At 38.8% G+C, this 15,447-nt stretch overlaps 1 protein-coding gene across 1 annotated transcript in view; it reads right to left on the bottom strand.

The window, feature by feature from the left end:
- Positions 1-12,280: 12,280 nt before the first annotated feature.
- SLC2A2 (solute carrier family 2 member 2) overlaps positions 12,281-15,447 on the bottom strand; it is a 29,894-nt gene continuing 26,727 nt past the window's right edge. The window contains exons 9-11 of the mRNA XM_006055311.4: positions 14,171-14,272; positions 12,905-13,108; positions 12,281-12,819 (exon numbers count right to left, since the gene is read on the bottom strand). Of these exons, the coding sequence (XP_006055373.2) occupies positions 12,619-12,819; positions 12,905-13,108; positions 14,171-14,272 (507 nt within the window). The 3' untranslated portion in view covers positions 12,281-12,618. The remainder of the gene's footprint in view (positions 12,820-12,904; positions 13,109-14,170; positions 14,273-15,447) is intronic.

Here is a 15,447-nt window from a genome sequence, read left to right as displayed (position 1 = left end):
ACTATTAGTTATAATGCATTATCAGCTAATTGCAGGCAGTGGACACCCTTTCTATCTTAACTAGAGTGCAACAGCCTTTTAGTTAGTGGGGCTTGCTCAGTCTTTGAAATTGTCTTAATCATTAGTGAACTAGTTAAACAATAATGTTAGGAGATAAAAATAATCAGCAGTGTCACTTGGGAACAAGTCTAAAGTAGAATAGGTGGCCAGAGGCTCTGGGTACAGACATTCCTGATAGTGCAGATGGCTGACAATTCCAGTCAGAGAGAGCCTCATCCTGGCCTCAGGGTTACACAATATCATGAGCTCATTGTTGCAGGCTCATTTCTGCTACAGTGTGACAGGTGTGTGAGACAGGAAAAGTGCTACCAAGGCATTTCTAGTCCGCTCTCAATCATTCAGAAATTGATGATGCAGTTAGCAGATTTTTGAAACTCGTGTTCCTTTTGTCTTTTTTGGGTCCATTTCACTGATTGTTAATGGCTCCACCTGGGGAGGTCTGGCAATGATGCTGAAACTCAGTCAAGCCTCTTTGACTGTTCTGGAAAAAGGTTTTGAGTGTCAGCTCAGAGACTGTGAAGAGAAGTTCAAATTGTGCTTCAGAATTATCTCTGGATTTTGTTGATTGGCATATTCCTTTTCTACTGCAAGTCACCCGTAATTAACAGAATAAACAAGGCTTAATTTGCTTGGTTTTGATTCATGTTTTGATGACTGGCCAGATGTAGAAAAAGATGGGGAGAAAAATCTCTCTTCAAGTAATCTGAGACAATAAGAAGACACTGCCTTTTGTTTTATCCAGCTTTTACAAAACACTAAATTTACTTTTCATAAACTTTATACATTAAAATTCACTCTATTTGATATACAGTTCTACGTTTAGAAAAAAATCTATTTTAATAAACCACCATTGCAATCATAATAATTTGTATTAGTCTTTCAACCTGAAAAAATGCTTAGAAAATGTCTTTAGAATTTCTTTTACAATAGATCTACTGGTAACAAAAATTCCTTGTTTTTTCCTTCATCTGAAAATGTTTTTTCTTTCCCTTCACCCTGAAGGATATTTTCCCTAGGTATACCACATTTCTTTTGCTCCTTCTAGTTGTTGTTTTCCAAATTTGGCACTTTTCTCCATTTGCAGCTAATTGTTTTGGCTAGTGTGAAGTGGAGAAGGCAATGGCACCCCACTCCAGTACTTTTGCCTGGAAAATCGCATGGACGGAGGAGCCCGGTAGGCTGCAGTCCATGGGGTCACTAGAGTCCGACACAACTGAGCGACTTCACTTTCACTTTTCACTTTCATGCATTGGAGAAGGAAATGGCAACCCACTCCAGTGTTCTTGCCTGGAGAATCCCAGGGATGGGAAGCCTCGTGGGCTGCTGTCTATGGGGTCGCACAGAGTCGGACACGACTAAAGCGACGCAGCAGCAGCAGTGTGAAGTAGGCATCTAACTTTATTTTTTCTAACTTGTTAGTATATTTTCGGGCTTCCCAGGTGGCACTAGTGGTAAAGAACTCTCCTGCCAATGCAGGATATTAAAGAGACGTGGGTTCAATCCCTGGGTTGGGAAGATCCCCTGGATGGCATGGCAACCCACTCCAGTATTCTTGCCTGGAAAACCCCATGGATAGAAGAGCCTGGAGGGCTACAGTCCATAGGGTCACAAAGAGTCGGGCAGGACTAAATCAACTTAGCACTGCACAAGCATATATTCAGTAACATTTGTCATGTTATATATAATTTCCCTGGTAGCTCAGCTGGTAAAGAATCCGTCTGCAATGCAAGAGACCCCAGTTTGATCCCTGGGTTGGGAAGATCCCCTGGAGGAGGGCATGGCAACCCACTCCAGTATTCTTGCCTGGAGAATCATGGGGTAGCAGAGTCAGAGATGACTGAGCAACTAAGCACAGCACGTATACTTTCCACTTGTTTGAAATACCCATTTTATCAAGTGTTAATTACTTTTATATAGTTGTGACTGCTGAGTTTTTAATTCTATTTTGCCATAAGTCTGTGTATTTGTTGATGTTGTCATTCAGTTGCTAAGTCGTATCCAACTATTTTCGACCTCATGGACTGTAGTACACCAGGTTCCTCTATACTCCACTAACTCACAGAGTTTACTCAGATTCATGTCCATTGACTCAGTGACTCTCTCTAACCATCTGATCCCCTGCTGCCACTTTCTCCTTTGCCTTCAATTTTTCCCAGCGTCAGAGTCTTCTCCAGTGAGTCACCTCTTCACATCAAGTGGCCAAAGTATTGGAGCTTCAGCTTTAGCAACAGTCCTTCCATGAATATTCAGGTTGATTTTCTTTAGGATTGACTGGTTTGATATCCTTACATTCCAAGAGGGAGGGAACACATGTATACCTATGGCTGATTCACATTGTTGTATGGCAGAAACCAACACAACATTGTAGAGTAATTATCCTCCAATTAAAAATAAATAAATTTAAGAGAAAAGATCACACTGCTTATAAATGCTTAAAAAAAGAGAAAAGAATCTTCTCCAGCACCATGATTTGAAAGTATCAATTCTTTAGTTCTCAGTCTTCTTTATGATCAAACTCTCACATTGGTACATAACTACTGGAAAAGCCATAACTTTGACTATACAGATCTTTGTTGGCAAATTGATGTCTCTGCTTCTTAATAGGCTGTCTAGGTTTGTCATGGCTGTTCCTCCAAGGAGCAAGTGTCTTTTAATTTCATGGCTACAGTCACTGTCCCACAGTGATTTTGGAGCCCAAGAAAAGAAAATCTGTCATCGCTTCCACTTTTTCCCCTTCTATTTGCCAGGAAGTGATGGGACTGGATGCTATGATCTTAGTTTTTTGAATGTTAAGCTTTAAGCCAGTTTTTTTCACTCTCCTCTTTCACTCTCATCAAGAGGCTCTTTAGTTCCTCTTTACTTTCTGCCATTAGAGTGGTATCATCTGCATATCTGAGGTTGTTGATATTTCTTCTGGCAATCATAATTCCAGCTTGTGATTCATTCAGCCCAGAATTTCACATGATGTGCTCAGCATATATGTTAAATAAGCAGGATGACAATATACAGTCTTGTTGTACTCCTTCCCAATTTTGAACCAGTCCGTTGTTCCATGCAAGGTTCTAACTGTTGCTTCTTGACCAGCATACAGTTTTCTCAGGAGACAGGTAAGGTGGTCTGGTACTCCCATCTCTTTTCCCACAGTTTGCTGTGATCGGCATAGTCAAAGGCTTTAGCATAGTCAATGAAGCAGAAGCAGATGTTTTTTGGAACTCCCTTGCTTTCTCCATGATCCAATGAATGTTGACAATTTGGTTTCTGGTTCCTCTGCCTCTTCGAAACCCAGCTTATACATCTCAAAGTTCTTGGTTCACATACTGCTTGAAACTAGCCTGAAGGATTTTGAGCATAACCTTGCTAGCATGTAAAATGAGCACAATTTTACAGTAGTTTGAACATTCTTTGGCATTGCCCTTCCTTGGGACTGGAATGAAAACTGACCTTTTCCAGTCTTGTGGTCACTGCTGAGTTTTCCAAATTTGCTGACTTACTGAGTGCAGCCCTTTGACAGCATCATCTTTTAGGATTTTAAATAGCTTGGTTGGAATTCTACTACCTCCTCTAGCTTTGCCTGTAGTAATGCTTCCTAAGACCCACCTGACTCCAGGATGTCCAGCTCTAGATGAGTGACCACACCATCATGGTTATCCAAGTCATTGAGACTTTTCTGGTACAGTTCTTCTGTGTATTCTTCTGTGCCACCTCTTCTTAATCTCTTCTGTTTCTGTTAAGTCCTTGCCCTTTCTGTCCTTTACCATGCCCATCCTTGCGTGAAATCTTGATATCTCCAATTTTCTTGAAGAGATCTCTAGTCTTCCCCATTCTATTTTTTCCCCTCTGTTTCTTTGCATTGTTCATTTAAGAAGGCCTTCTTATCTCATGCCACAATTTTATATTGATACGTTCTTAGTATTGCTGGAATTAGCAAATGAAAATACGGGCCACTCAGTTAAATTTGAACTTCAAATAAACAATGAATAATTGTTCAGCATATGTATGTTTCAAACATTTCATGAGATTCCAAAATTCAGATCTAACTCATTCGCCTGTATTTTTCTCAGTTCGGCTCAGTCACTCAGTTGTGTCTGACTCTATGTGACCCCATGAACTGCAGCACACCAGGCTTCTCTGTCCATCACCAACTCCCAGAGCTTGCTCAGACTTATGTCCATCAAGTCAGTGATGTCATCCAACCATCTCATCCTCTGTCATCCCCTTCTCCTCTGTCAGTAATAAATTCCAGTGTCTGCCACACATATTTCCCACAATCCTTTTTCTCTTACAGAATGTTCTACTATTTTTTTTTAAAAGTGAAGAGTAGAATCCTTTAAGAAATTGACGTGTAGGTGCTTTGGGAAGTTCTTAGGTGTGAAAGACTACACCAGAAGGACTTCTCTTGTGGCCCAGTGCTGAAGAATCTGCCTTGCAATGCAGAGTATGAAGGTTTGATCTTTGGTCGGAGAACTAAGATCCCACATGCTGCAGAGCAACCAAGCCTGCGTGCCGCAACTACTGAGCCAGTATGCCACAACTAGAAGTCTGTGTGTTGCCGTGAAAGATCCCACCATGACACAATGAAGATCCTGCATGCCGCAATTAAGACCCAACTCAGCCAAATAAATAAACATTCTTTAAAAAAAAAAAAAAAAGACTGCACCAGCAAAAGTAAACAAAAATAGGCTACATTTTCATTCTTCAAAATAGACTATTAAAGCATGTTAATTCCTCCAAGACAAGTTGGTCCTGTTTCTACTTCCAGCCCTCCCTCACTGTGTCTTTTCTTTTTCTCTCCTGAAGGTAAAAGTTCCTTACCATTTGTTATAGACTGAATGTTTAATGTCCCCTTAAATTCATATGTTGACATCCTAACCCGGATGTGACTCTGCTTAGAGTTGGGGCCTCTGAGGTGGTGATAAAGGTTAAATGAGGTCCTAAGGGTAAGCCCCTAATTGATAGAGCTGATACCCTTGTAAGAAGAGGAAAAAACCACTAGAACGCTTTCTGCCTTGTGAAGAGAAGTGACCATCTGCCAGCCAGGACGAGAGCCCTCACTAGGAACCAAATCAGCTGGCACCTTAACCTTGGACTTCTTAGCTTCTAGAACTGTGGGAAATTTCTGTTGTTGAACTTACACAGTCTATGGTATTTTGTTATGGCAGTCTGAGAAGACAAATACATCATTAGAGGACTAAATTATGTACATATTTCATACTGCATTTCAGTTAAAATTTTTTAAAAAAATTATTGTACCTTGCAAAATCCTATAATGTAAGCAAAATCTGTGCTATCTTTATTTTCATTTCACATTAAGAGCACATGATTGAAACTTTAGAGGATTGTGTAAACTGCCCAAGATGACTCAGCTGATAATTCTATAGGCAGGGTTTAGCTTTAGGGTGCAATTGATTCATAGGAGTTGGTTCAGGAATCAATGATCTTCAGGATTCCTGCTCAGGGTAGGAGCTCATCTAGTACTTTCTCTGCAGAAAATGGAGAGTCAACCTTATACAAGCAACCTCAACTTTTTTACTCTTTGTCTCAAAATATCTTCATATCATTTTTCATTTAAATTTTTCTCTCACCTGTCTCCTCCTTTCTAATATCACTGCCTATAATTTTTTTATGTTAAACTTTCCCATTCTTCGCTTATCCTCTCTCATGTGTCTTAAAATTCTTCTCTATTTCTCTTTTCCCTTAGTCTGTAAATACATTCACACATCCCCACGTTGTAATAAAGTTCTTTATTGTTCTGCAAACTGCAGACCTATTTCTCCTTTTCTTCTCACCATCTAGTTCTGAAAGAAGGTTAATTCCCCTTACATTTTTTTAGCCTATTATAAGCATAATATCGGAGAAGGCAATGGCAACCAACTCCAGTACTCTTGCCTGGAGAATTCCATGGACGGAGGAGCCTGGTAGGCTACAGTCCATGGGGTCGCTAAGAGTTGGACACGACTGAGCGACTTCACTTTCACTTTTCACTTTCATGCATTGGAGAAGGAAATGGCAACCCACTCCAGTGTTCTTGCCTGGAGAATCCCAGGGATGGGGGAGCCTCGTGGGCTGCCGTCTATGGGGTTGCACAGAGTCGGACACGACTGACGTGATTTAGCAAGCAAGCAAGCATAATATACATGCACAGTGAAGGAAACTTGGACCACATGCTCACACACACATACATACAAACATACACACCCGAACACCAACCCCAACTGTAACCCTAACCTAGCTGAAATCCTATCATTTATCCATAAGCACTAGGTACCGTACATCCTTCTTTATTCCTCTCTCCCTCCTCTCTCTTCTTCCCTTTCTACCCTCTTTACTCTCTCAGCCTCTCTCATCTATCTAAAATATATTTGGTATATACAATCTCATCCACCTTTGTGCTGTGTAGCATTTTATCAGTTGATTCAATAGTTTAAATTAAAATATTTATTGTTATTTAATAATTTTTATTTTTATAAAGTAATGCATGTCTATAGTTTAAAGGTCAAATAATAGTACAGGCTTATATTACATATATTTGAAAAAAAAAATACAATAAGTTCTTGCCCCAGCCTTCTTCAACCATGAATTTTCTTATAGGTGAATATTTGAAAAATTTTTGTAGTTGCTGCTGTTTAGTTGCTAAGTTGTGTCTGACTCTTTTGCAACCCTGTGGATTGTAGCCCACCAGGCTCCTCTGTCCATGGGATTTTCCCAGCAAGCATACTGGAGAGGGTTGCCATTTCCTCCTCCAGGGGATCTTCCCGACCCAGGGATTGAACCTGCATCTCCTGTGTCTCTTGCATTGGCAGCTGGATTCCTTATCACTGAGCCACCAGGGAAGCCCCTTGAAATTTTTTTAACTGTTTCTTAAAGCTTTAATTTCCACGTTCAAGTTCATATGTTGTTTTGTTTGGGTCTCAACAGAAGCAGCTGGCCCACTGCAAAGGAGTGGTTAAAGGAGCTTAATGGAGAAACAGTTTACAAAGGAGGGAGCCAAGTTAAGGAACAGCAAGGGATGGTCAAGTACCTGGGACTAGTAGTAGTGGAACTCACAGTAGTATGATGCCATTACCAACTCTGGGATTAAAAGAGGCAAGATTTGGGGGAATGATTACCAGAACCCAGTAATGAGTATAACTGGAGCTATACGGAAGCTGTGGCCATAAGCAGAGGAATACAGTCACTGCCCAAGGAGAGGGAGGCTGGAAGCTGAAGGAAACAATAGCCTTCCTTCTTCCTCTTCTTATCCTTCCATTTGCCACCAGGGCAGCGCATTAAGCAAACTCAACTAGAAGCCAAAGACAAGGAACCTAGATGATAGAGTCTGAAGAGACCAGCTTTCTGAGTCACAGAGCAGAGTACAATGGGTAAACATAGACTGCAGGAGCACAGGGAAAATTACCAGCGCATAGCCTCATATGGATATTTTTTGCTTTATAGATTTTGGTGGCTATGTGTCAACAACTTACTGTGTTAATTATCATTGAGCTTTTCCTCACAATTCCTCACCTTTCTTTTCCACATATCTCATTATATTATTAGAAATTTTATTTGAAAATGAGAATTGTAACAATATTCAGTGTTTTACATAATTTTGTAAATAATTATTCACCATTGAGTTGAGTAGTGCACCAGGACATTTCTTTTCCATGTTGCTCCCTCCACACTCTCTCCCTAGGAATTCATAATTGCCTCGTATTTGCATTTGTTGAGTTTTCTATGTGTTTGGCACTATTCTTTTTTCCTAAAGGTTCCAAATTATTCCTCATATGGCCAAACACATCAGAGAATATTTTAGTTCTGTTTTTCCCCAGAACCTTCTTTTTCTTGCTTCAGTCTGAACTGGTTGTCTTCTAGGCTCTGGTACTTGCCGTCACCTATGACTCATGCCCTGAGACTTTTCTTCCATCCTCCCTTTTTGCTGAATTCCACGTCTTTCACACTCAGTTTTTCCTCTCTCTCTCTCTCTCTCTCTCTCTCTCTCTGGCACAGGACACATTCCTCTTGCTTCAGGAGAGAAGGTACAGAATAGGTAAAATTTTGAGTCTTGCATGTCTGGAAATATACTTAATTCTACTTTGACACTCAACTGATAGTACATCTGGGAACAGAATTCTAGGCTGAAAATCATTTTTCCCTTAGAATTTTGTAGGTATTGCTCCACAGCCTTTCAGCTTTCACAGCTGCTGTTCAGATATGACATGGAATCCTGTTTCTTTGTATGTGACCTGTCTTTACTTTCTAGATGCTTTTATATGTACTTTTTACTTGCTAGTGTTCTTAAATTTCATGATGAAAATTTAAAAATAAGAAAATGAATAATTTCATAAAAAATGGTTATGGTGAGTAACAAATTACTATGGTAATTAAATGCTATTGGATAAATAGAGCATAGCAATTTTTAAATGTATATGTATATTTTGAAAAGTTACATCCTTTGCAGCTATTTAAACATATGACGAAAATTTTAGATGTCAACTAAAAATTTTTAAAACCACTAACTTACAGTTTTTCCTATTCTGCCCCTTGTGCCATAACTATTTGTTTTTAAAGTTTAGCTTCTTTATGAGAATTCAGGTGATTGAGGATAGGGACCATGTTTTCTAAGCTTTGTATCTTTTACAAAACTTTAATAAAGTGTTGTGTTCATAATAGGAGCTCAATTAAATATTTCCTGAATTGAAGTATTTCTATTTTCATCAAAGGGAGTCCTTCATTCCTCTTCAACTGTTCTTACCTAGTCTACCGGTTAGTTTTCCCTACTAAACTGATAATCAAAACAACTGCTTGATGGAAATAATATTTGGATTTAAAATGCAACTCACATATTATCTTTAATATGAGAACAGGAAAAATACTGTGAGAAGGAAATGATTATATACAGTAAACCAATACAAATTTTCTTAGATGTGGTTATTTTCTACATAAAATAAAGTAACACAATAATTAGAAATATATTTATTGACATAAAACTGCAGCGTATACACACTCTTAACTAAAACCAGTGGATTTTCATGATGATTCTTTCTAACATGCACCCAATTGGAAAGCAGTAAAAACACCAGCAGATGGCTCAAGAGTGGTTGGCAATAAACCCTTTCTCCTCAGATCACTAATATACAATTGTAATGAAAAATTATATTTTTTCACACTTTACTCAGCACCTTTGCTTAGGACACTGTAAGCACAAGATACTGCCTAACATTGCTTTGCTATGTATACAATAATAAGCTAGCAAGAAATACTTATGTACACTAGTTTATACACTTTTGTAATTATTTTTATACCTTTTTAGGTAATCTAATATTTTAAATGTTTTTAATTTTATTTCCATATTTATTTGACTCTGCCAGATCTTCACTGTAGCACACAAGATCTTCGATCTTCATTGCGGCACACAGAATCTTTTAGTTTCGGCATGTGGGATCTAGTTCCCCCACCAGGGATGGAACCTAGGCCCCTGCACTGGGAGCACAGAGTCAGCCTCTGGACCACCAGAGAAGTCCTCATTTTTGCAGTTTTTGCATCTTATCAAGAAGGCTTGGCCTTGTCCTGTGATTTAATCCTGTTGTTACATTTATATATGATACATAGCATTTTAGTTTGTACTTAGCATTATCCAAAGAAATAATACTACATATAGACCTCTTAAAAATAACTTAGGCAAAAGCAAATTTAAAAAATACAAGAAAAACTCTTATACCCTACTTAGAAATATCAAGTATAGGTTTAAGTATTAGACAGCTTAATATTCCCCCTAATTCTTACAATTCCCTTGTCATTATGGGATTGTTGCTGGAAGTAAGAAAATATTATATTGCATTTATAAAACTTTTTTTTATTCAAAAGAAAAAAATTGGAACTATCTTATATATGATAGCTCTGTGTCCTAACAGTATTGTCATGAATACTAACTTTAGGTAACATTTATTGAGTGCCCTCTCTGTACCAGGCACTCTGCTTAGCACTTTATGTTTAATCCTCACAGCTCTCTGAGGTAGGTATATTATTGAGTGCATTTTATTTACAAAGTGCTATACATTGAGGTGATGAAAGGCAAGAAATGCAGGTGATCTTCCTGAACTCCTCAATAGACTGAGCTCCTTGAGGTGAGGCATTCTCTTACTGTGTCTCAGAGTGCATGACAGTGCTGATCCTGTAGAAGGGAGCGTGGAAGAGGAAGTGAGAGGAGATCCCTGCATTGGTGTCACGACAGTGGACAATACTAGATGTAGCAGATGAACGACTGGATCATGCTCCGAGCAAGTTAAGAGAAGATCACATTTGTAAGGATGTTTGACTATGAAAACGACTCCACAGAAATGATAGTGTACTATGAAAATTAACCATTCCAACTCACATCTAATTTCCCTGGGATTAAATCTAATTAATTAGAGTCAATCTTATTATATATTATGATGAATATTGCTGAGAACCTAGCAGTTTTTATTATGTTAAGCTAGTTACTTAGTTTTAGTATGAAGCTTTAACCGCTTACTTCATCTGAATGTTTCTTTTCAACTCACTAGTATCTTTGCAAGGAAAAAATTATGAAAGGGAAACAATACCTGCTATTTACATTTCTCTGAGGCAGAAAACTTCAGGGTCTGAATTTTGAGTATTTGCAGTCAGTCAGAAAAATTAATCAAAACTTAAAAGGGGTCTTGTGGGTTCTTTATTTAAACTCTTACTTGTTGTTCAGTCACTAAGTCGTGTCCGACTCTTTGCGATCCCACAGACTATAGCCAACCAGGCTCCTCTGTCTATGGGGTTCTCTAGGCAAGAATACTGGAGGGGAAGCTATTTCTTTCTCTAGGGGATCTTCCTGACTCAGGGATTGAACTAGCATCTCCTGCACTGGCAGGTAGATTCTTTACCACTGAGTCATCAGGCAAGTCCTAAATACTCACTGCTGCTGCTGCTGCTAAGTCACTTCAGTCGTGTCCGACTCTGTGTGACCCCATAGACAGCAGCCCACCAGGCTCCCCTGCCCCTGGGATTCTCCAGGCAAAAACACTGGAGTGGGTTGCCATTTCCACTTTATTCTAAATGAGATCAGGAATAGTGATTTGAATAAATCACATTCATCACCTATAAATATGTTACATTTCTTTACTGGTGCAACTTTGGGCTTCTCAAAGGCCACCAGCATCCTGAAGAAGACAGGAGCTACGGTATGAGCCATTTTCCTGCTTCTGCCCAACTCCAAGTCCCTACTTTTCTTTTTTTTTTTTAAACTGAGTTCACAGTTTAGAAAAAAAGTCTACCAAACTATTTAAGCTCACTTGGTATCCCAGAACAGCTAAGGGAACATAGTTGATCCCAAACTGGCTGAAAAGAAACAAAAATCAAAGTGAGAAGAAATAATTTCATGTTGCTTGGAATGTCAAATTACATAAAGGTAAACAACTTTGGTCAAAGAAAAAAAAGAAAAAAAAAAACAAAGCCCCTTAAGTGTTCAGTATTTTTTTTCCCTCTCTTAAAAATAACTTTTAAAAAGAGAAAGTGCCTTTCTCTTCCATACATTAAAGCAAATGTAAAAAGGAGTGATTCAGTGCTCCACTTTGTGAGGAAAAGAGCCTGGAGATATTTCAGCTCCCTGCTAAGCCTTTGGTATCCTTCAGAACTCTATTTCCATAGTTGCAAAATTGACTGAGTGAAAGTCTGTTTAATCATCTGTGTATTTCCAATTTGTCTACATAGGTAAAAGCACTTAGTGCTTGGCGCATAAGTAGTATACAATAATGTTAGTAATTGTAATAGAACAGCTTAGATAGCTCCATATACTGCCAAAGCGAAAAAGGAAACACCAAAAAGAATGATTACTTTGTGTTTGGGAACTCAGTCTTTCCAGGAAAATTAAATAAGGATTTTGATCAAGGCTGAAATTCAATGTTTTTGAATTTTCAGGAAGTCACCCTCAGGATCTTCCAACCCTACCTTTTCAACCTATTTTAAAACATAATAGTTCAGAAAATATTTTTTAACAAACAGAACAATCTTTTGCTTCCAATTTCCAGCGTTAGACTGCTGTATCTTATTTGAAGTTTGAGGAGATAAACAAATGTTTAATTTATCACTGTTTGAATGTATTTTATAAGACAACTCAGAAAACCAGGCTGTGGTTAATAAAAAAGCAAAACAAAAATATAGCTCAAGGGATTGAACCAGCAAGGAATTAGCACAAGTTTATGATAGTTGTTATTATTAACTGATAACCCAGGCTAAATGACCAAGCCGTTTAGTGTTTAATTTTACAAAAACCATTTGGTCATCAAAGTAACAAAAAAAATTTATTTTTGGTACTAAATGTACTTGCCAGTTAGTGTAACAAAATGAGCTAGATTTTTTGGTTTTCTTATAGTCTTACCACCCAATATAGATTCTCTAAGTTAAAAGAAAAAATACTTTTTTGTAATATTTGATGATACTTCTGATCAGAGCCTATAAAGTCTCTATAAAAAATAAAACAATACTTCAAGATACAGATATAAAATTCTCAAAAAAGTGTCATTAAAAAACACTGCTTTCTTCCTGTTATTGTTCATGTCAAAAAGCAGGTTATCTTTACAAGGTTTCTGTTGGTCCGAGGAATTCCATTTCTACAGCAGCTTTTGGCGTTTCAGCTGAACCCCTCTTCTTTCGGAACTCTGCTGCGATTTCCTCAAAGGATTTTCCTTTGGTTTCTGGAACTTTAAAAAATGTGAACAGAATAAAGGCCAAGACCACACCAGCAAAAAGGAAAAACACATAAGGTCCACAGAAGTCCTGCAGAGAAGAAACAGAGTCCCAATTAGCAGCTGTTAAACCTTATCTTCTGTTCAGTAAGTTTGCACAGAACTAGGCTACTTACTGCAATGTACTGGAAACACAGAGCTATAATGAAATTGCCTGTCCAGTTGCTGAACGCAGCTATTGCTAAAGCAGCAGGGCGTGGTCCTTGACTGAAAAACTCAGCCACCATGAACCAGGGGATGGGGCCTGGCCCAATTTCAAAAAAACACACAAAGAGGAAGATGGCTGTCATGCTCACGTAATTCATCCAAGGGAATTTACTCTGAGGAGAAAAGAAAAACAAAATAAAAGTGGAACTGGGATCACTGACTGCTTCTTCCTGTAGCTAAGTCCTTGTTGAGTTCAGAGGGGACATAGCACTCTTCCTGATGTGCTATGGGAATCCCTGGTGGCTCAGAGGTTAAAGCGTCTGCCTGCAATGTGGGAGACCCAGGTTCTATCCCTGAGCTGGGAAGATGCCCTGGAGAAGGAAATGGCAACCCACTCCAGTATTCTTGCCTGGAGAATCCCATGGACGGAAGAGCCTGGTAGGCTACAGTCCACGGGGGTCGCAAAGAGTCGGACACGACTGAGCTACTTCACTTTCACTGATGTGCTTATGTTCAATTAAGTATAAGTTATTCCAGTTGTTCAGTTCAGTTCAGTCGATCAGTCGTGTCCGACTCTGCGACCTCATGAATTGCAGCACGCCAGGCCTCCCTGTCTATCACCAACTCCCGGAGTTCACCCAAACTCATGTCCATTGAGTCGATGATGCCATCCAGCCATCTCATTCTCTATCGTCCCTTTCTCCTCCTGCCCCCAATTCCTCCCAGCATCAGGGTCTTTTCCAATGAGTCATAGACGAGTTTTGTTTTTTTTTTTTTCTTGTCCGAGTCATCCTTAAATCTTTTGAGCTATAAGAAATCCTGTGGATTTGGATTTTCTCTGCCTCCTAGTCACTCTTCCTGTGGAAGAAGCAAAGCAAGGATCCAGTGACCTCTGCTTCTACTCATACCAAGCTCGGTAGACAGGATGCGCGACACCCTGTAAAGTGGTAGAAAGGTCTAGGTACTTGTTCAAGGTCACACAAGCAGCCAAGTGGCAGAGCCAGGACTGAAACCTGGTTATTATACACCCTGCGTCTCTGGGTGACAAGCACCATTCACTTGCTGATATTCAGTCTTTAAACCCTGAAGCTAATTCTTTTTCTTTACATTTCTCTTTTGTTTTATATGCTGTTCCTCTTGCTTTATTTTGTTAAGTAAGTCTCAGATGTTTAACTTGGGGCTCAGAAATGCTATCACTGGGTAACAAAAAATCTCAGTGCAGGCACCAGACTCACCAGGAGCACAAGTCCCACCGACATGAAGATGGCACAAACAAACATTCCACTCATTCCAATTAGGAACAGAGAGCGTCGCCCTGCCTTCTCCACAAGGAACACCTAGGAAAGTTTTAAAACATGTGGCTTTATACTTAAATAGTTTTTACTGCCAAGGAGATCTTTTAAATTTATACAGCTGAGAAGAAGCCATTCTATTATCTCATTTTGCAGATGTGGAATTAAGGAGGGAAGTGACTCTTGCCCAGAAAGGTGGAACTGGTCTCAGTGACCAGAGATGATTAACAGATGCTGTCTTCCTTTTGTCACGTTGATTTGAACAGGTCATTCTAGAGAAAGAACCATAGCATTATTACCACCTGATGTTTATCACTTTGGGTGCAATAGTTAGAGACTGGACATCTTGGATGTCCAGTATTTCCTCTACCCTTAAAATATGAAGGGTCTACATAAAAATGACATTAATTTCTCTTATGATAATTATCCTAAGTTATAATTAAAAGCGTTTGAGCACTGCAGACTTCTGAAACAGTGCGATTATTGATGTGTCAACTATCATCATCCAACTTCCTTACTGCAAACAAAGACAAATTGTGACCACTCAGGGGAAAAATACAGAATTTGATCATCTCACTAAAGAGTCAGGTCTGTATTTTTTTTGGTGAGCCTGAAAGTACTTGGTCTTGGTAATGAACTATCCACTTGAAAAGATAAGACTTTAAAGCAAAAGGTTAAATTGCTTTTTTATCCTATTTTAGGAGACTTGGCATCAATTCCTTTGGGTCGGAATCTTTGCACTAATGTTTAAGATTTACAATTAGCAAGGACCAGAGTTTGCTGAATAGACTCTGGCTTGATCCTTGGAATATTGCCAAGGTTGGTGAGTCAAACACACACAAAAATTACGTGTCATAATTTCTCACTTGGCTATTCTCATAAATCTATCAGTAAATCAATAGCAATCCAATACTCTTAGTGCAGTGAGCTTTGGCTCTGAAAATATCTGAGAAACATTTCTTTTCACTCACAGTGAAAAAACCCCTTTTTCTCAGGCTTTCAGATCACTTCAGAGTGGTAAGCAAGGAACCCATATTTAATTGTTAAGAATGAAGTGGGAAAAACAAAACTTCCTCTAGTTTATAAAATTTCTCTCTATATATTTTGACTCTCTCTATATTATGACTTTTAAAGTTGATTTGATGACACCATGTCAAGCCACCAAGGAAACTGGAGCATTTCTTCAGCAAAAAGGGCTTTCACTACATCTGTTTCTTCTA

This window comes from Bubalus bubalis, chromosome 1 (assembly GCF_019923935.1).
Source record: "Bubalus bubalis isolate 160015118507 breed Murrah chromosome 1, NDDB_SH_1, whole genome shotgun sequence".
In the NCBI taxonomy this organism is placed as follows: Eukaryota; Metazoa; Chordata; class Mammalia; order Artiodactyla; family Bovidae; genus Bubalus; species Bubalus bubalis.
Note: the sequence above shows the minus strand (reverse complement) of the source record. Positions and strands in the feature narration are given on the sequence as shown.